This window comes from Tenrec ecaudatus, chromosome 2, assembly GCF_050624435.1.
Source record: "Tenrec ecaudatus isolate mTenEca1 chromosome 2, mTenEca1.hap1, whole genome shotgun sequence".
Classification (NCBI taxonomy): Eukaryota; Metazoa; Chordata; class Mammalia; order Afrosoricida; family Tenrecidae; genus Tenrec; species Tenrec ecaudatus.
The window spans coordinates 171,604,117-171,625,754 of NC_134531.1; the positions used below are offsets into that span (position 1 = coordinate 171,604,117).

The 21,638-nt window shown below is 46.2% G+C and overlaps 1 protein-coding gene across 3 annotated transcripts in view; it reads left to right on the top strand.

Moving 5' to 3' along the window:
- The window catches only part of TTC1 (tetratricopeptide repeat domain 1), a 35,541-nt gene extending 14,301 nt beyond the window's left edge, over positions 1-21,240 (top strand). For all 3 annotated transcript variants that reach the window (XM_075541913.1, XM_075541914.1, XM_075541912.1), the window contains exons 3-8: positions 6,523-6,583; positions 7,356-7,468; positions 11,409-11,445; positions 13,509-13,657; positions 16,184-16,238; positions 20,635-21,240. In XM_075541913.1, coding sequence (XP_075398028.1) covers positions 6,523-6,583; positions 7,356-7,468; positions 11,409-11,445; positions 13,509-13,657; positions 16,184-16,238; positions 20,635-20,768 — 549 coding nt within the window. In that variant the 3' untranslated portion in view covers positions 20,769-21,240. The remainder of the gene's footprint in view (positions 1-6,522; positions 6,584-7,355; positions 7,469-11,408; positions 11,446-13,508; positions 13,658-16,183; positions 16,239-20,634) is intronic.
- The last annotated feature ends 398 nt before the right edge of the window (positions 21,241-21,638 follow it).

Here is a 21,638-nt window from a genome sequence, read left to right on the forward strand (position 1 = left end):
ACCTAGAACAGTGTTGTCTCCTTTGAAATGCCCTAGTTCTCAGCAGCCAGTGGTGGTTTGTTGTTTGTTTGTTTGTTTGTTTGTTTGTTTGTTTTTAGCAAGAGCTGGTAAATATTATAGTAACTCTGAATTTTTTACTTTTTCCCCTGATTATTTTTGCTGCTGCTGTTTTGTTTGCTTGTTTATATGCTGTGTAACTTACCTGGACCAAGTTTTAAAAAAAAAACCTACCATCAAGTCAACTCCGACTGAAGGACCAGGACCCCTATCAAACAGGGTAGACGCGGCAGCTCTCTGTCGGCACAGGAAGTCCCATCTTTCCCAGGGAGTGGCGAGTGGGTTCAAATGGCAGGCCTTTAGGCAATGAGCAGCCCAGCACCTAACCATGCCAACACCAAGGCTCCGTCCTCCTCCTTGGACAGAAGCCAGGAAATCCATTTCCCTGCAGTGTGTGCCCACTTGCTTATTTTTTTCCTTTGTTTTCAGTTTTAAGCATGGCTTGCCTCATATTGGTCCTGTTTCAATGGTTTAGTGATCAGCTGATAATTGGTCAGATGTTGCATTCAAACATCTTGGGCTCCCACCTCTGCCTGTGGATCTGTGTCTAGGTTCAGAAGCACATTCAAAGTTCAGGTCGGGTTAAAGTGTGCCCAGCTCTTCTTTTTACTGCCCAGGTAGACCACTTCATACATGTGCACAGGCTCCGGAGAGGACAAGGCTCTGTGAATGCTGTAGGCCCTCCAGTCTTTCCAAGCAGAGCACTGTCTCCAGTTTTCGGGGTATTTGGCGTTTTCTGGCTAGTCCACGGCTTTCTTGCTCGCCTTCAGGACATTAACCTCAGACTGCCTTTCCCTGCCAGCTTGCCACTCAAGTAGTGCTTTTGACCGGCAGCACACTGGACATGGGTTGCTCACCTACTGCCCCTCCTTGAGGCAGCCTCCCCCAGCAGCAGAACCACTGGGGACTTGGCCTGCCTGGCTGCGTGAGAACCGCCGCAGCCAGAGGAGGGGGAGAGTTCACATGGAAGCTGATGCCCACCATTCCCTCTTCAGTGGAAGGGTGTGGAAATGGAAAGGCATAAGAATGAGATGAAGAATAAGCCTGGGTTTAGATCAGACGATCCCGCACAGATTTGTGTCAAGTGATAATTGGAGATAAGACGGAGTCTGTAGGAATGAAAGTAGTGTAGTGGACAGAACAGCAGACTTCAGAATTTTGACCTTTCACCTGTAAAATGGGTATTTGGATACTTCCTGGCCAGCATCTCAGGATGCTCTGGACCGGCAGAGGCACTGTGTTCTGACTGCAGTGAAGTGCTGCACTGGTTGGTGCTGGGCTCTGAAGCCCAAACAGGTACTGATTGGCGGTCGGAATGAGCTCCACTCCTCAAAGGCCTTACCTGTTGGCGCTTTGTCTTGGCACCTGCCTTTGATGCTTAACAGTTCCCAATCCTGGCCTATTCCGCCCTGCGTTCACAGTACTCAGCGCCCCTTTCTTTGAGTGCTGAGGAACAAGTCCTGTAAAATTTCTCTGGTTTCCATTCCTGCGGAAAGGAAACTCCAGGGCAGATGTTTCCCTGAGAGGCCTCTCAGGTGCGTTACAGGGTGGGCGAGAAGCTGCCTCGCCTGGGAAACGGGCCCCTGGTAGCGCTGCCGCGTCTCCGCAGGTCGCTCCTTGATGTGTGCACACTCAGAGACCGGGTGCGTGCCATCCTCTAGCAAAAGACTCATCCTCTGTCTTTGTACTGGGATCAAGTCAGTCTCTCGGCACAGCTGAGAGTGCAGCGCTCCTCCAAGTGCTATTTTTAGCTGTTTCCAAGAAGATGTTCACCATGATTATTGATAATCACCTCCATCTTCAATTTGCACAATCCGTGAAGAAGGAAACAGCAGCTCTTTTCCAGTGCTTACTGGTTAATGGGTCACTGCATTGTGATTTATCAGCCGAAAAAATTAAATGTCTTCCTGAGAGTCACTGGCCTCAGAAGTAGGCTTTGGAGCCTTGCTCTTTGCTCATCTCCTACACTCTACCCCCCAGCCCCACCCACATGCACACGCACTTTCAGTATGAGGGCACTGAGATATGGCTGACAGCTCAGAAACTTCTTGTAGGGTCCATGCTTGGCCCACTGGAAAGATGATGTTACAAATTTACCAAAGAATTATTAGGCTTTAAAAATCAACAATTCTTTAAGACCCCAGATGCTATCTCTCTTGATAGCTGGGTACCATCAGCTTTCTTCGCCACATTTGCTTATGCTGCACCCGTTTGTCCTCAGCGATTGCATCATGGAGGTGTGCCCCCAATGATATGATTTTTTGTTCTTTGATGCCTGATAACTGATCCCTTCAGAACCATGTGATCACACAGGCTGGTGTGTTCTTCCATGTGGGCTTTGTTGCTTCTGAGCTAGATGGTCGCTTGTTTATCTTTAAGACCCCAGACGCTTTATCTTTCGATAGGCGGGCACTATCAGCTTTCTTCACCACATTTGCTTGTTTACCCGCTTTGGCTTCAGCAGTTGTGTCGGGAGGGTGAGCATCATAGAATGCCAATTTAATAGAAGAAAGTATTCTTGCATTGAGGGAGTGCTTGAGTAGAGGCCTAAGGTCCTTCCGCCACCTCAATACTAAATCTATAAATATAGGAACATAGATCTATTTCCCCATCCTCATACATATATTTGCATATGTACATGTCTTTTTCTAGACCTCTATAAATGCCCTTTGCCTCCTAGCTGTTTCCTCTTATTTCCCTTGACTTACCTCCTGTCCCACTTTCATGCTCCGTCCCCACCTGGGTTTCAGTTATACCTCTTTGTTACCTTACCCTTGATCATGCCCTACCAGGTCTGCCACTCCCACCTCACCACCAATTTGATCAATTGTTGTTCCCTTGTCCCTGGGTTTGTTAACACCACTTCCTCACCCCCCACCTTCCCCTATCCCATGTCCCCCCAGAACTGTCAGTCCCGTTGTTTTTCCTCAAGATAATTCATCCAGCCTATCTTACTTAGACCTGTCGAGACAATAACATGCACAAAAACGAGACAGCAAAACCAAGCAACAGTAAACAACAACAAGAAAGAAAAGCTTGTAGTTAGTTCAAGGATCGTTTGCTGGCCTTTAGGAGTGTTTTCCCTGGGGGACGGACAACAGAAAAGGGGATGAAGGGAGATGTCGGACAGGGCAAGATATGACAAAATGATAATTTATAAATTGTCAAGGGCTCATGAGGGAGGGGGGAAAAAAGAGGACCTGATGCAAAGGGCTTAAGTGGAGAGCAAATGCTTTGAAAATGATGAGGGTAAAGAATGTACAGATGTGCTTTACACAATTGATGTATGTATGGATTGTGATAAGAGTTGTATGAGTCCCTAATGTTATAAATAAATAAATAAAGATAAAAAACAATTCAGAAGCGTCTGATCTGGCAGTCTTTGTGATGAATTTGTGTTCCTAGAACTTTCCTGATAAATGGGCTCCAGAGCTCAGATTACAGATCAGAAAGTAGATTGAGAGTTAAAACAGAGGGAAAGGCTCTCAAAGAATGGACAGACATTGGGTTCTAGTAACATGAACTGCCCTTCTCGAAGGCATTTTGGACTTTTAAATAATGGCTAACTTGATTTGTTAGGAATTTTTCTTTCCAATTCTCCAGCATCTCACTGCCCTGCTTTTCCTCCCGAGGAAACTTCCCTGTGTTGTGACCTCGGGCGGCGGCAGCCCCGCTTTCTTCACTTCATTCCCTGTTAGCCCAGGCATGTGACCTAAGCTTGGCCGGTTGCATTCATGCAACCAAAACTTTGAATCTGGATCAGCGAGGCAATGAAAAAACATGTATCACTGCAGTCTTAACCCTAGCCAAACTTATTCTCTAAAAGATAGTTCATTTTCTATCTCTCGACTTCACAGAGCTCACTTGACGTCTGCCTGTTTTCTAAGCCTGTTCTTTAAGCCTCTGTTACTTGGTAAGCCCACTGTCTTTCCATTAAGGCTCCCTCCCCCTTGTTATTTGTTTGTTTAGTGGGACACTCTCTTGCTTGCACGTAAAATCCTGGCCAGTGTGACAGGCAGACTTCCCTTGTGCGTTTCCAAGACTAAATCTTTTCGAAAGTAAAAGGACTCATCTTTCTTCCACAGAGCTGCTAGTGGTTTTGAACTGCTGACCTTGTGGTTAGCCTAACTTGTCATCCACATGCCACAAGAATCCAGCCAGACCCCACTGATTTTGAATGACTATGACTCATATGGCAGAGTAGAACTGCTACATGGGATTTCCAGGCCAGGGCTAGAATTCCTGGCAGTGTGTAGGGGGTTACATGTTTAACTGCTAACTTCAAGGTCACAACCCCCAGCCATTCCTATGTAGGAAGATGAGGTGTTCTACTCCCATAAAGAGTTACAGCCTTGGAAACCAACAGGGGCAGCTCTTTTCTGTGACAGTGAATGGACCACATGGGGCAGAGCAGACTGCCACACCCTTCATAGAAAGCCCTGGGTCCACTACACCACCCGCACTTTCTCCTCCGTAGTGCTAGGTGAACACTGTTCTCTTTTATACCCTTCCCTTTGTGCTGCTTCTGTAAAGAAATCATTACTGTATCTTCCGTGCCTAGGACATAATAGACGCCATGGAAAGTTAGATGTAACTTGTACCTTTTGTTTGATCTTACTGAGATTTGTCAGTTGTGTTCTTTTATCTAAACATAATGGAATAATCAGATACTTACAAAGCACTCTGGTTTTATCAGTGGCATTCTTGTAATTATTCTCCAGAGACATTATGTTTACTTTGGCCCCCAGTCTTAAGAGTGCAAGTTGATAAGGCTGCAGGTTTCTCTTGTGCTTGGAACACCCTGCAAACTGTACTTCCTCCTTTCCTTCTCAGTCAGGAGTTTCCCAAATGAAGGAAGATCTCTGGGGGAGTTCTCCGAAAAGCGCTGTCAAAAGGTGGCAGGCAGACACTTGTGTCACCTCTGCCTGCGCCTGCCATGCTGCCGTGCCGTGCTTGTGACTGGGCCGTGCCTCGGCTCTGCTGTGCCGAACCCCACTTGCTCTCTCCTTTCCAGTTGTTGGCTAGGTGTGTGATCCTAAGTTGTTAGAAGATGGGAAGAAGATACAGATTTGATTACCTGGCTTTCATCCTATTTTTCTGTACCCGTGTACTAACAGTGCAGGTCCCTGACCTTGCAGATCAGGCTAGTCCCCTTCAATGCACTCTCATGGCATGGTGTAAGTCTTCTGCATGACAGACCTCAATGGTAACTTGGTATTAACTCACTTCTTTTACAGGAAAATAACACCAAACTAGCAGTCAGCTTCGGTAAACCCTGCCCATAGTCATCAAGTCAGTTTCAACTTCGAGTGCTCTTACAGGGCAGAGGAGTCCTGCGCCATCGCTTCTGGGACTGAATGTTTACAGCCTCATCTTTCTCCCACAATGTGGCTGGTGGACTTGAACTGCCAGCCTTATAGTTAGCAGCCCTACACTTAGCCCACAATGACATTACAGCCTAGAAACCTCTTTTTTTTTTTTTTTTTTAGTTCAAGGACTGTTTGTTGGCCTTTAGTAGTCTTTTCTGGGAGAGTCTGATGAGGTGCCAAACACTGGCCCCAAAGTCAATTTTTGGTATTCCCTGGGACTTTGTTGCTCTGTTCTCCTTGCTGTTCCATGCCCTTAGTGTTTTGTCTCGGTGCGGTGGGATCAGATGGGGCACAATTCCTACACTGTGTCTCCAGTGTTGTCTGCTGTAGGGCTATGGGTCAGTGAGGGATGTCGTGTCTCATAGTAGGGCCAGCCATATGGTCCTCTCTGTGCATTGGGTGTTCTGAGCAGGACTTTCGTCCTCAAGGCTTGGTGGGCCAGTATGTTCTCCACTCTCTCTTCCTCCCCCTTCATTTGCTCCCATGTGCTCTGATCACACATGTCTCTCTCCCTGAGCTGCAGATTCAGTGCCGTCCTCTGAAATAAAATCTTCTGTGGGAGTAGAGACCTCTTAAGAGATGATTCTACTCTGTCACGGGGAGTTGCTGTGATTCCACACTGACCTGAGACACCCAATAACAAAGAAGAGTTACTATTAAAGCTTAATTTTTTACATAAAGAGACCAAAGTTTAGAACAATTCTTGATCTTGACCAAAGTCATGCAACTGATAAGCAAAAAATACCCAGGATATTAGTTTACAAGGCTGTACACACCAGTGGGAATGTTGTTTACATTTGTGTTGAGAGAAGAAAACTTAGATGATTCCTCCATTACTATCCATGCAAAAGACCTGCAGCATAAGAAGAAAAAACATGCAAAGAAAATCTCAGGTTTGTATATTAAATATCAAGAATACAATTGATGGCTATCCAGGTGGTTATGTGTTTTCCATGTTCTGTTTGAGATACAGACAGGTAAGGCCAACCTGGCCCTCAAAAGTCAAGCTACTGCCTGTATATATAAAGAAGTCCGTCCCTTGTGTTCTTGTCCACTTGAATTACCAGGACTTATGAAATTCTCTGATCTCTTTTAGAAAAGACGAGAGGAGAGCACCCGGCTGAAGGGAGCGGGAAATGAACAGTTTAAGAAAGGAGGTGAGATGGATGGTCTCGCATTGATGCCTCATCATCTTGATTCCTCCTCCTCTTTAGACTCTGTGAAGACGCACCAAAGAACAGTTGGAAACAAGCAAAGAGGATTTGGTGCTTAGCCAGCATCACTTCTTTTTTCCTAGTAGAAGCTAATGGTTCTAATTTTTGAAGCACATCTCTTTTTGGTACTAACTATTCCAAACCTCAGAAAGAAATGAAAAGGCAATTCTGTCTTAGTACTCAGACCATAATTCACTGGGGGGCAGATAATATATGTGTATTACTTATTTTGCTGTAAAGACTTTTACCAAATGCTGGTTTTTATGCTGTTGCTCCGTGACATGTCTCCTGGCGTTTTGTGGATGGGGTTAGTGTTTCGCCAGGCTGTGTGACAGCCGTGTCTCGATGCAAACATGTGTGTCCATTTCTGCTGCCCGTTCCCCAGCCCCCTTTCAGAGCACCTGGCTGAACTGGTAAGCCAAATGAGAGCGGAACCTAGAGGGCATTATACAAATCTTGAGCATTGTGGGTTTTTCATTTACCTGTGTTCTAAATTCAGTTCACCAAGTAAGACTTGCCAGGTTGTCACAAGCAAAGACCGTTTCTCTAAAGAATCGGGGCAGGGGGTGGTTTTTACGCCGTCGCTGTCATGCCCTGTGACTGGTGGTTCTATTGGAATCCTCTGTCCCTTAACTGGGAAACTGCTGAGCCCCGTTAGGTTGTCAGGAATGAAATTGTCATGAGCTCACACACTCCTTTTCCTCCTGATCCTCAGATTATGTTGAAGCCGAAAGCTCTTACAGTCGAGCCCTTCACACGTGCCCGGCCTGCTTCCAGACAGACAGGTCTGTTCTCTTTTCAAATAGAGCTGCGGCAAGGCTGAAACAGGTGTGTCTCTTCGACCCTCTCCTGGGGAGAGAGGTGGGCTTGCACGGTTTGCGGAGGGGAACTGCTCTTCAAAAACTACCTCAGGAACTCGAAATGGCTGCTTTTTCCGGTCCCTACATTCCCCAGGGATAACAAGCTTGGAGTCAACAGAATAGTTCAAAGAGCTTGAACCAAATTACTGTTAACGTTTCCCCTTAAAATAGTTGAGTGGACACTTTTATGGAAGAGAGACTGGCAAAGTTTCCACTGAACTAGGGCAGGTTAGTGACACAGACCCCAGCAGTGCATGTCCGACAATAGCTGCCACTGTGAAGACTCGGGCAGAGGAAGGCACTGAGTAAACTCTGCTGTAAAAGCTTCCAAGGTTCTGGTGCTTCTCTTGAAAGGGTGGCCACTGGGAGAAATCCCAACAGGTGGAAAGGGTGGTGCCCATACAATGCAAATTAGATGTCCCATAAAAGTTCACAAGTAGTGTCTGTTTGCAAAAATTGACTGCCTTGGGAAGCAGGTCGGGTTTAGAATAGGTCAGAATACAAATACATTCGTTTTAGACCGCAAGTTAGAGATTTGATGCATGTTTATTTGCCTGATGATTTCAGACGTGATAGCAACACTTACTCACCTGTGGCTCTTTATCCAAAGGGTAAAGGGTAGGTTCTGTAAAGTACCTCAAAGCAGCCAGCCATGAAGTAGATCTTTCTTGGTTGGCTTGTTTAGAACAAGGATCTGCAAACGCTATCACACTGATTGTGTCTGCAGTTCCTTATTGCCTCTGCTACGTTCACTGGTTGGCTAGGATTTTAAAAAGGGTGTTGGGGCACTAGAATACTTGGACACAGTTTTCTTTTTAAGCTGGACTTCATATATTTTATTTTTGGATTCAAATTCATCTTGCCACATCTTCACTGCATTTGAAATAGCATTAAGTATACTTTCAAGGTCAGAAAAATTACACGATACCATTTGGCTCCTGGAGTTTGGAATTGTTTCTTTCCACAGATGCTAATATATTGCTATTGTTAGAGTTGAGCTGAATTGTCTTGAGTTAAGAAAAGTTCAGGTCTTAGCATTTTCTCTACCACATCTGCAGAGAACTCTAAAAATTTTACTGTGGTTAGAAAGTACAGTTAGTTAGCTTCTCATTTTTTCAGGTCCAAACCCGTCTGTGAATTTTGTAAAAGCCATGGAAACCCTTCCCCACAAGAAAATATACATACACTCAACTTTTCTTTTGAAGTATCTCTGGCTTTCAAAAGTTCTGCATCTCTGGAAATCCTTTTTGTTGCCACTTAATATTCTAGGAACTCGTGTAGAAATCTAGACTATGGCATGATTATTTATTTGCTTATAGAGGTTTTTTTATTCTGATTGCTGTTTTATTCTGGTTGATACCATGGCATCAGTTCTGGCTCATACTGACCCTGTGTATTACGTGGGAACCCTGCCTGACTCTGCACCAGCCACATACCCACTGCTCAGGTGGAGCCCGTTGCTGTAGCCATGTATCTATCTCATTGGGGTCCTCCTCTTTTTAGTCCACTTGCCCTTTAAGGCAGGTGCCCTCAAACTACGGCCATGGGCCACACGCAGCTCCCCGAGGACATTTATCCAGCCCGCCGAGGACATTTATTCGGTGTTTTTGCCCCGTTTGGTTTTTTACTTCAAAATAAGATATGTGCAGTGTGCATAGGAATTTGTTCATAGTTTTTTTAAAAAAACATAGTCTGGCCCTCCAATGGGTCTGGAGGACAGTGAACTGGCCCCCTGTTTAAAACGTTTGAGGACCCCTGCTCTAAGGCACAATGCCCTTCTCAAAGGGGCAGATCCCTCCTGATCACATATCCAAAGCACTTGAGATGAAGTCTTGCTTCTAAGGAGCATTCTGGCTGTACTTCCAGACAGATTTGTTTGTTCTTCTGGCAGGCCATTGTACATTCAGAATGTTCTGCCAGTAACATAACTTAAGGACATTAATGCTTGGGGCTCCTTTGTTGTTGTCCAATTTTCACATACATAAGAGTCCATTGAAAATACTGTGACTTACGTCAGGCTTATCTTATTCCTAAATGACTTCTTTAATTTTTAACCCTGTTCAAGGGCCTTTTCCAGCAGATCTGCCCGAGGCAGTACATGATTTCCCAGCTGCTGCTTCCATGAGTGTTGGTTGTGCAACCAAGTACAACGCGATCCTTAACAACTTTTAGCATTTTCTCCATTGATCATGATGGTATTCCTGGTCCAGTTGTGAAGGTGTGTTTTGTGTACATTGAAGGGGAATCCATCTGCAGGCTACTGGCCTTGCTCTTCGTAAGGAAGAGCTTCCAGTCCCCTCCCCGTCCCGCAGCAAGATTGTGTCATCTGCTTCTCTCGTTGTGAATCAGCGTCTCCAGTTCTGTTGCTGTGTTCTTCGTCTCGTTCAGCCTCTCAGATTACTAGTTCAGTGTGCAGCTTGAGTATGGTGAAAGGATACACCCCTAATGTACACCTTTCCTGTTTAAAGGACTTTCTTTTGTGTTTTTTTTAATTTAAAGGACTGCTTCTTGAGGCATATATGCAGGTTCTGCATGAGCACAATTAAATGTTCTAGAACTTCCATTCTTCACGATGTTTTCTATGATATGTTTGAGCCACACAGTTGCATACTTTTACACAATCAATAAAGCACAGGAAAACATTTTTCTGGCGGTTTGTTACATCCAGGATCCATCTGACATCCACAATAATATCATCCCTTGTTCCACATCCTCTTCTGAAGTAGACTTGAATTTCTGGCATTTCCTCACTGATTGTGACAACCGCTTTTGAATTTTCTTCAGCTAAATCTTACTTGTGGAATTAATGATCCTGTTCAAGTTCTGCATTCCATTGGATCCCTTTCTTTCCTCAGTGACTAGTATGAATCTGCGTCTACAGGATTGGTATTGATGAGCAAGCATTGTCTCTGTTTGTCTTCCACCTTCTTTTCATGCTGCCTGCGTCACTCGGTGTTTTGCCCAGAGAATCCTTCAATACTTGCAGCTCAAAGCTGGGTTTTTTTCCCTTCAGTTTAAGTAATACTGAGCTTGTTCTTACCCTTTGGTTTTCTAACTCCAGGTGTCTTCCCAGGCTGCCCTTTGAGGTCTTCTGTTCGTCTCTTTTCCTTTATCAGTTTCTTGGGACATCTATTTTGTTCAAACATCCATTGTTTATTATGCTTCTCTGAGCCAAACTCAGTTGCCATTGATTCTATTCTAACCCATAGCAAACCCTATAGTACAGGATAGAAATGTACTTAAGGATTTCTGAGGCAACAAATCTTTACAGGAGCAAAAAGCCTCCTGTTTCTCCTGCAGAGCAGCAGGTAGCTTTGAACCCCCAACCTTGCAGTTAGAACCACAGCACAACCCTCCACACTACTAGAGCTCCTATTGTGCTTCTACAGTCAGCAAATTAGGTAGGATATCTTGTATGTAGTAAAGTGTTTGATATTTTTGTTTCATCGACGGGTATAAAGTAGGGTTTATAGCTAAGACTATACAACAAGCCACACTGTGTGATAGTAGATGGACCATCTATAGACTTTCTTAAAAGTACACTTCGATGTAATAGTTTAATAACTACAAACCAGAACTAAACCCATTGCTGTTGAGTTGATTCTGACTCAATTCTCAACATTCTAGTGTGTCCCACAAATGTAGATCAAGTGTAATAATTTTTGAGACACTTTTCTTTTTAAGACTACTGCAGTAATTTGTTATTGGGAAGCTTTCAGATTAGAACCGTCTCTAGTTTTAAATTTTAGCTGGAAGTAACATGCATGTTTTCTTGTGACTTACTTGAAAGGCATTCTGAATCTCAGTAAGTAATTCAGTAACAATCAGCTCATGTCCTTGAGCCTTTGGGCCCCTAAAGATGGAGCTTGAACTCAGATGGCCTTTACTAATGCTGTATTCCCATTCAGGACAAGAAGGAGATGGCTATCGGCGACTGCAGCAAAGGTACGACCGTCTTTGTCTTCTTCATGTTGACTTACGAGAGCATTGATGTGCAAGACACACTGGGAGACTTCTCTCCAGCTGTACCCTCACATGCGGGTGCCTGTCTCGGCCTGTGACAACGAGGCTTAGGTTGCACTTCTCAGAGACCTTGTCTAAACAGTGGACACCGTAGTGCAATCGTGCTCTCGTATCGATAGTTCAATCCGCTTCTGCTGTGTTAGTACACTTGGGGGCAATGTGAAGAAAACCCTTGGGCAACGGGCACTTTGGGAATTGAATTTGCTGCTCTAGTCTCCTGATCACTTCCCACGGAGATTCAGCTGGAAGAATGTAGCTGCTCTTTGGGCATCTGGGTCAGTGTGTTGGGGGCAGCTATCATGATGAACATTTTATGTTAGTGAAGTGTCTTCAGGTGTAATAACCGACCAGACCCACTTCTCATCATTTTAATTACCATGTATTCTCGAGTTTAAGCCGACTCGACGATCAGTCGAGACACCTAATTATACCACAAAAACTACATAAAAATATGCTGAAAAACTCAGCTTATACACGAGTATATTCGGTTGGTATTATTCAGGTTCTATGCACTGTTAAGACTGGTATCTTACATTTGAATTTCATTGACTTTTTTTGCCTCCGACTAATTTATAAAGCATCACTCCCAAACACAGGAGGATCAAATTGAGTTGGATTTTGCGTTATTTTTCCCCGAAAAAATTCCTGTCAAGCGAGATAATTATCCTACTTTTTTAACCAGCTTGGTGTGGATGGAGAAGACACATAATCACGCTTCCTATAGAAAATCACTTTTTCTCCTCGTTTTCCTAGCTATGTACTTGGCGGGGGCCTGGGGGATTGTTGGCTTGGGTTTCCCCAGCGTCTTTTCTTTGGATAGCCTCTGAGAGGATCCTAGAGTTGGAAAAGACCGTATCTGTGTTACATGTCCTCCTCTCACCTGAGCATGAGCGCCCCTTCGATTTTTTATTTACATCAATTTAGCACCTTCTTGTCAAGTTGATTCCAACTTGTAGGCTGTAATCCTTACAGGAGCAGACTGCCCGCCCCTTCTTGGGGATAGATGTAACAGTCTCGTTGGACTCTACCTCCAGTCATAAGGAATGCCATTTAATACCAGGCAGCTCAAGGTTGACATAAAATTTAAAGTCATATTCTTTAGAAAGCTTGGCGAGTCTAAAATGACACTTGGGCACTTTTTCTCTGTCCACCTCAATATGTTGGACAGCCCCGGCCGGATCTTGTTTCCACTTCTGAGGCTTTAAATACCATCTGCTCCTAATGTGCTCAGACTTCTCCGGTAGTAGAGTTTTCTATCCTACAGCACCTCTTCTTGAAGGTCTGGAAGCTGGCCCCTCCGTCCTGGCGGCCAGAACAGCCTGCTGTGACCCTCCCTGCACACAGAGCCACAGGCGCGTACACCGTTTGCATCCCCTCCAGTTCTTCCCCCTGAGACGTGGCCTCACTGTCCATTCATTGCTTAAGCTGAAACCCTCGGGGTTGATGCTGTCACCACCCCTGTCTTTCAGGCCGCATGGCTAATCTCAAAACATACTTCTTATAATCTTCTCTCCATGTCCACTCTGCCAGCGGTGAACAAAGCGGCAGCATCTTTCATCCTGACTGCAGCAGGACCCTTCCCATTGGTCTCCCTGGCCCTACATTTGCTATATGTGTATGATACGTCAATGAAACTATGCAAAAAAAGAGTATTTTCTTGGAACATAGCCAAACTAACTTGCTTGACCCTAGGAACATAGATTTGAAAGGTAACACAACATTTCCATGACTACGTTAAAGCCTCCCTAGATCATCTATGACTACTGGTCAGGGCTTAGTAGGTGCAGCAGAGACAATAAGGCCTACAGTCTCAGCGATTTACTATCCTCCTTTTTACGAACTCCAGGAACACCACACGAAAGCCAAACCTGCTGCAGCCAGCGTGACCCACTGACTCTTCCTTTCATGTGTCCGGAGGACGGGCTGTTAGCAAGCAGTTTCACCTCGTTTCTTTGTGGCAATAATTATTTCTTTTCCTTCTACAGCAATTCAATTAAATCCCAGCTACATTAGAGCAATACTGAGGAGAGCCGAGTTGTACGAGAAGACAGACAAACTGGATGAAGCCCTGGAAGACTATAAATCTGTATTAGAAAAAGACCCATCCATACATCAAGCCAGAGAAGCTTGTATGGTAATGCTTACATGTTTTTCTTCCTTCGTTTCCCTATGTTGCTATTCAGTTCAGTTAAAGTCATGCATTGAGACACATCTAAATGGAATATCCATCCTAAAAGTGATATAACTATCTTTTAATTCCTAGGGTTGACAAAAGCTTCCTCTGACTGGTTTTTGGTTGTTTTTAGTTGTAATGTTATTAGGTCACAGCTCTTAAAACAATCCGTACATCCATTGTGTCAAGCACATTTGTACATACGTTGCCATCATCCTTTTAAAAACTTTTTCTTTCTACTTGAGCCCTTGGTATCAGCTCTTCTTTTTTTTTTTTTTTTTTTGCCTCCCTCACCCATCCACCTGTAAATTTTAAATTATTATTACTATTATTTTCATATCTTACACCATCTGCTGTCTCCCTTCACCCATGTTTGTGTTGCTCGTCACCCTGGTAGGGGAGAGAGGGGATTATACGTCAATGATTGCAATCAGTTCCCCCTTTCTCCCCCCACCTTCCCCCTTACTCATGGTATTGCTACTCTCATGGTTCCTGAGGGGTTTATCTGGATTCCGTGTGTTGAGAGCTCTTATCCGTACCAGTGTGCATGCTCTGGTCTAGCTGAATATGTAAGGTGGAACTGGGGTCATGGTTTGATTTGTCATCAATTTTATTTGTTTCTGTCTGTCCTAAGAACAGAATATAACAGTGGGCCAACAAAAATCTTGTCCCCGTGGCAGGCCTGGTGGGAAATGATCAAGGGTAAGGTTGCTTAGAGAAGAGGTATACTCTAGCCCAGGTGGCGACGAAGCATGGTAGTAGGGCAGGAGGAAAGTCAAGGGAGATGGAGGAAAGAGCTAGGAGTCAAAGGGCATTCATGGAGGTCTAGACAAAGACATGTACATGCAAATATATATAGGAGGATGGGGAAATAGACCTATGTATCTATATTTATAGGTCAAGTATTAAGGTGGCGGAAGGACCTTGGGCCTCTACTCAAACACTCCCTCAATGCATGAATACCTTCTTTTATTAAATTGGAACTCTATGATGCTCACTCTCCCAACACAACGGCTGGAGCCAAAGTGGGTGAACAATTAATGTGGTGAAGAAAGCTGATGGTGCCCGGCTATCAAAAGAGATAGTGACTGGGGTCTTAAAGGCTTGAAGATAAACAAGCGGCCATCTAGCTCAGAAGCAACAAAGTCCACATGGAAGAACACACCAGCTGGTGTGATCGAGTGGTCCCAAAGGGATCAGTTACCAGGCATCAAAGAACAAAAAATCATATCATTGACTGCACACCTCCATGATAGGATCGCTGAAGACAAATGGGTGTATAAGCAAATGTGGTGAAGAAAGCTGATGGTACCCGGCTATCAAGAGAGATAGTGTCTGGGGTCTTAAAGGCTTGAAGGTGAACAAGCGGCCATCTAGCTCAGAAGCAAAAAAGCCCACATGGAAGAAGCACACCGGCCAGTGCGATCACGAGGTGCCAAGGGACCATGTATAAGGCTTCATGCAAAAAAAAAAAAAAAAAGATATAAGTGTGTGGATGTATGTGTATATATGTGTATATGTATATATATACCATATTAAATGAAGGGGGTAGTGCAGAGTGGAGACCCAAGGCCCAAGTGTCGGCCAATGGAGATCCCCTCATAGAGGGGTTTAGGAGAGGAGATGGGTTAATTAGGGTGCAAGGTAGTACCGATGAAGAACACAGCTTTCCCCCAGATCCTGGATGCTTCCTCCCCCCAACTACCATGATCCGAATTCTACCTTGCAGGCCTGGATAGGACAGAGGCTGTACACTGGTACATATGAGGGTTGGAGGTACAGGAAATCCAGGGTGGATGATACCTTCAGGACCAAGGGTGTGAGGGACGATGCTGGGAGAGTGGAGGGTGAGTGGGTTGGAAAGGGGGGACTTACTACAAGGATCCACATGTGACCTCTTCCCTAGTAGAGGGACAGCAGAGAAGGGGGGAAGGGAGACTCCGGATAGGGCAAGATATGACAAAATAACGATGTATAAATTACCAAGGGCACATGAGGGAGGGGGGAAAGGGGAGGGAGGGGAAAAAAAAAGAGGACCTGATGCAAGGGGCTTAAGTGGAGAGCAAATGCCTTGAGAATGATTGGGGCAGGGAATGTATGGATGTGCTTTATACAATTGATGTATGTATATGTATGGATGGTGATAAGAGTTGTATGAGTCCCTAATAAAATGTAAAAAAAGAAAAGAGGAGAAAAAAATGATTAGAGCAAAGACGGTACAGATGTGCTTTATACAATTGATGTATGTATATGTATGAACTGTGATAAGAATTGTATTAGCCCCAATAAATTGTTAAAAAAAAAGTCTTGTCCCCTAGTAGCTCCAGCACAGCAAGACATTTTTAGCTTTTTCTTGGCTTAAATAAGGCTGTGTTTCAGTCTTTCATGATGCTCTCTCTTTCCTGTTTATGTCTCTCATTTTTCTCAAATTCAAAATCACGTCAGCAGTGCTTTGCACTGAGCAGTATTTCTCTCCTTGTCCCTCAGAGACTGCCTAAGCAAATTGAAGAACGGAACGAAAAGCTAAAGGAAGAGATGCTGGGTGAGTCCACTTCTCTCCCGTTCTCCAGCCTGCCCACATCTCGAGAGCTGGCCTGGGGAATGGCTAGCAGTATTTTTATTCCTCGAACGAGAAACGAACAGTCCGAAATAAAACTGAGCTCTTCATCGTTGTGGGCCAGTGACTCCTTAGCCTAAGATTAAAAGGTGGTTTGGGCCCTCCAACCAGGGTGGTCAGGGGTGTGAGTCGTGGGCATGCGGCCCTCGTACCACACTGTCCATGAAGGGTATACCAAGCCACCGAGGACCGTGCCCTACCCACGTTGACTCACATCTCAACCATCAATGCTCTTGCCCGAAATGGCATTCCTTACTGCTAGGCATATGTTTTTAATCTGCAAAGTCGTCCACTGTGTCATTGAAAACTATAGAGAAATATGTGGGGAGTAAGCGGCGTGCCGTCACCAAGGTCTGCAGACAGCAATACTGAAAGAACGAAAACAATTTTCCAAAGGTTCACTCTGATAGCCGAGCTGACTGATAGGTCTTTGTCCTGAACCAGGGGTTGACAAACTGTGGCTTGAGACCATCTATAGCTGCTTCAGAGCATACAGGTGGCTCTGAAATAAAAATTAGAAAATACTAAAGGATATTATTCAGTAATGGTTGTTTGTAAATACATATTTATGGCTCTCAAATACTTTTTAAATTGTTGTGAGAAACAGGATTGGCTCTTCTCTTTCAAAAGCTTCCTGACTCCTGACTTAATTCCCAAATGTATTTGGCCTGCCTTCCCTTTTCCAATAAGAAATCCTCCTGGTAATTAAAAAAAAATTATACTATAGTTCATAATCCAAGATAAAATGTGCATGTGTGCTTTATAGCTGCAACCCCACCCCAAGTCATCCCAGGGCCCCCACGCTGGGAAACACTGAAAACACTGACCTAATGTCCAGAACTTCCTGGCCCTTGCTGGGTGGATCGGAAGGCTGCTTCAAACTGGGTGTTTCTAGAGCCTTCCTGGTTCTCCCTACCTCTCCCCACATGCTTTCCCCCCACAATGGACAGAGTTACTTCAGCGTGCCCCCATTCGAGGTGTAGGTTTTGGAGGTACTATTTTAGGGACGGGCATTGTCTCACCTCTTTGCTAACAACGGTGCTGTTCTATTAAAAACTCTTGCGTGCCTTTGGTGATGAGGACTGCTGAGCTGGGTTTCATGATTAGTGCAAACTGAGTCTTCCTGCCCATTGTCGGTCCCAGATGAAATCAAGCAGAGTGATGAGTATAATTTCCTGTTTGCGTGGCTTTAAGTTATACTTGTGGTGATCCCTTGTTTTGAAATATTCAGGTTTAATTTCGTTTCCCAGTTGTTTGGCTGAATCCACCTCCCCTCCGAGCAGAGCACCTTGAGTTGCTTAGTAAGTAATGAGTCAGGCTGTTGTTACATGTCAGTAGTTTGGATATCTAGACTCGCTATTTCTTTATACCTGCAAGGATCATGAATAAATATGGGTTCTAAGTGTGCCCTGCCCCAGATAGCCTGGAAGGGCAACATTTTGCTCTGAGGGAGCCCTTTGGTTTTCTTCCCTCTGTGAGAGATGAAGTGGCCCCGATTACTGTGCTCGAGATATTGGAGGCTAGCCACCAGGGCGCAAATGAACACCACTGCCCGGAATGCCTGCGGAGGCGCTTTGTAGCAAATGGCCTTTGAGTGCAGGCTCGGGGCTTCTGCTGGAGGCCTCCCAGTTCAAGGTCAGAAAGCTGCTGGCCCACGGCTTTTTAGTCACATTGTTTATTCCTCTGACTTGCTTTTTCTCTTCTCTTGACTTTATTCTCTTTCTGGGGAGAAGAAGACCTAGGTGCCGCCCTTCTTGGAAAGAGAACCATAATGAGCAGGGCTATGCTCACTCGTCTTCTCTCTGCCTGTCACCGGGCCGTCGTTGGACTGGGGATAGGGGCAGGAGGACCGACAGTCAGTCATGGCCGCCTTCTGCCCTTTTCTCTGGTAGCATGCTAGCCTCTTGGCCGTCCTGGCCGGGGGAGGGAGGCATCCCAGGGCTGCAGCGCCACTCCGTGGGTGAGAGGCGTGGATGCCCTCGACCCCACCCCAGGCAGCACCGCGCTGTGTGTGAGACTGGTGTCGCTGGAGACGAATGCCCCTTCCCTGTGAACTGCTGAGCCCCTTTATTGCACAAATCCAAGTGTTCTCTTTCTAGTCACAATAGTAAGGCAGATACACAGACGATGGAAATCTGAATTCGGGGGGCAGCCCCATGCGTTTAGAGTTTACAGTATAAAATCTTCTGTTCCCATAGAACATTTAGCTAAAAGTAAAACGAGTGAGTTGTTTTTAGAATCCTCGAGCTTCTCCAACTGCCAGGGACCGAGGACAAAGTCTTCGTATCCTCTGCAGTGGTGAGCAGCTTGAGGTACATGACTCTTGCTGCCGCCTTGTTGCTGTTTGTGCCCTTGGTTCTTGGCAGTGACCCCTGGGGTGGTGGGGGGCAGGAGAGTGCACACATACGTTGCTGATGCAGATCTCTAAACAGGAAAACCAGTTTTGATTACAAAGAGAACAGTGTGGAATAAAGACAGTTGTCAGGTGGCTCACAGTTGCCTGCTTGGCCCAGGCAGTGAGATTGCCAAGAGTCTGAATGGGCCCTACCTTAACCTCCGGCCCCTTGAGTTGTCATCTGCTGCTTTCCCCAACACGTAACAGACTACTTGGCTCCCTTTGTACAATTCGTTTGTGGGTTTTTTAAAATAGTTTGTTGAGAATACGTACAGCAAAAGCAGCTCCCCCTCATACGGGTCCAACAATTCAGTGGCGTGAATTGCATGTGTCCAGCTGGGCGCCCATTCTCACCCTCCTCTTCTGAGTTGCTCCTCTCCCGTGGGCACACACTCGCCGGTTACCGTCGTGGTCAGCCTGACCCAGGCCGAGCCGTCCTGCAGGGGCACAGTGCTCAGGGAGGACATTCTCCCCAGTTAGGCTACGCTGCTGCTTGCTTGTAGGAAGGCCACAGAGATTTTTGGTTTGAGTTCAGAGATGACTTCAAGGCCAGGGTTTCAGGGATCACCCCTGAGCCCCCATGGCGCCAGAAAGCTAGATTCCAGGGGGATTTTGTAATTCTGTTTTGCGTTTTCCTCTTTTACAATTCGTTTTTTAAATATTAGGCTCAATACTCTATCCGTCAGCTGCAAAAACAAATTATGTACATTGGTACGCAGACGTCTCCCCTCTTTGTACCCTACACAAAACTAGAAAGCGGACATTTCAGAATATATGCTCCCCGACTCGCTCTACTTCCGGCCTCTGTGGCAAGCCTTGCCATTCCAGTCCATGCCAGCTCTTTGGTTGAAAGTGCTGTTTCTCTCCACCGGTCGCCACTGGAGGAGTAACGCCGGAGATGCTGAGCCTCTGGCTTTGGGGAGCTTCTCCCCGGCGGGGCGACCCTTGCCTGCGTGGCGCTCCCGCTCCAGCTGTCATCAGAAGGCCAGCATGTTTGTGTGCTTTCCCTGCCCAGTGCTCCAGCGGCAGGCCTCCCATGACAGCGCTGCTGCCGGTGGATGCCGCGGCCCCGCGGGCCTTCTCGTCGTTGCCTCATTTTCATCTCCATTGGGAGCAGGCCTGCAAGAAAGATTACACCAGTTTAGACGTGATTGCTTTGTAGAAGGGTCTTTTTAGCTGGTCGTTTTCATTGCCTCGTAATCCCCGATAAGCCGCCGAAATGTCTTGGGAATTCCAGCTTTGGACATGCAAACGCCATGCCCGCTTCATCTGTCTAGAAGCACCATTAGTAACCCTGGCTAGCTCATGTGTCTCGTCAGGAATGAGTTCACCTGGGTGGTTGATAGTGAAGTCTGGGACTCAGGGAGCAGATGTTGACAAACAAGGCCACCCATTTCCCGGGAAATGATCCCTTTGGTGTAGAAGCCAAAGGAGGAGGCGGCTCTGAGTGTGAATCCGGGCTCTGTAGAAGCTTGCTGACTGGAGGCATTCAGCAAATGGCTGCTGCTGCTGTAAGCCTGGGGAAACCCCTGCCCTCACTGCTGGGCAGCCGAGGCCTGGCAAGGTGCCTTCAGCCCTGTGGGAGCAGCAGCTGACTGCCCGCCCCCCTCCCACCCCACCCCCGCTCCTCCCAGAAGCCTTTGTTCTTTGGGAGCCTGACCAGTCTGCCAGGAAGCTTTGAGCTGGCCACAGGGCTCCCTCCCAGACGATCTGGTCCGCAACTCCTGGGAATGAGCATTAAAGTGACCACCCTGCTGTGGGGCGACTGCCCTGGGGAGATCCTGTTTTCAAAAGCAGGGATTTATTTCGCCTCAGAAAGAGGCTTTCTGTATTCTGTAACCTGGTGGCTGGCAAGATCCCCTGGGGTCTCCCTGCGGGGCCTGCCCTCTCCCGCATTCATTCGAGTTGTCCTCTTTTGCATTGCAGGTAAACTAAAAGATCTTGGGAACTTGGTTCTCCGGCCTTTTGGACTCTCCACAGAAAACTTCCAGATCAAGCAGGACTCCTCTACTGGCTCATATTCGGTCAATTTTGTTCAAAATCCAAATAACAACAGATAATAAGAGTTACTGAAAGGTTTAAAGAGTGGGCTTAGAGATTGTGTGCCGCTTACTGTTAGGGAAAGGCCCTACCAGTGTTTAACTCTAAAAAGCATCTTACCTACAAGGAAGGCCACCCAGCAGAGCCCCGTGTCCTCCTCCCAGGTGTTTTATGATGGGGTGAAATACACTGACAGGTGTAATGGGCCTAATTTGATTTCCATGTCAGGCACTGCCTGGCAGCTCTTACCGCCCCTGGGTCTGGCTTCATGTCCTTAGTTTTGTCCAGGGGGAAGCCTGCCGGCAAGCCAGCCTCCCTGAGCCATACACACAGCAGGGCGCTGAGTCAAGCCTTGCCAGTCTCTCCCGAGTCAGGCACCCCTGCTGGTGGGGAGACAATTAGTGGGGCCCCCTCCCTGGAAACATCACCGGCTGCCGGGAGCGGCCTCCCCATGCTCTGGTTCTTCTCATAATAAAGCTTTCTGTGACAGGCTTGATGTGAATTTTGTCTCCACAAACACTTCCAGGGCCCAGGAGTGCAGTTAGCTACCGAGTCTGAAACCCACACAGCTGCCCAGAAGCCTAACTGTCCCCTTGAACATTTCCCTGAAGCAGTGAGACAGTCACTGTGCACCAGAATTCCCAACCTGCTTCACTGCCTCACCTGTGACTCCTCAGGTGTGTGTGGATAAATAAATGAAAATGGAGTTCCGGACCAAACGCCAGCCTGAATAACACCAACTTCAGATCAGGATGGTGTGAGAACCCTGAACAGTGCTCATGTGAAGTACAGGAACACAAAGGTGGCTTGTGTCCCTTCCCCGGCGTCTGTCTCAGATAGCTTTCACTACCTTTTCCTCTCACTGCCAGCGAGTCGATGCTGCCTCATCA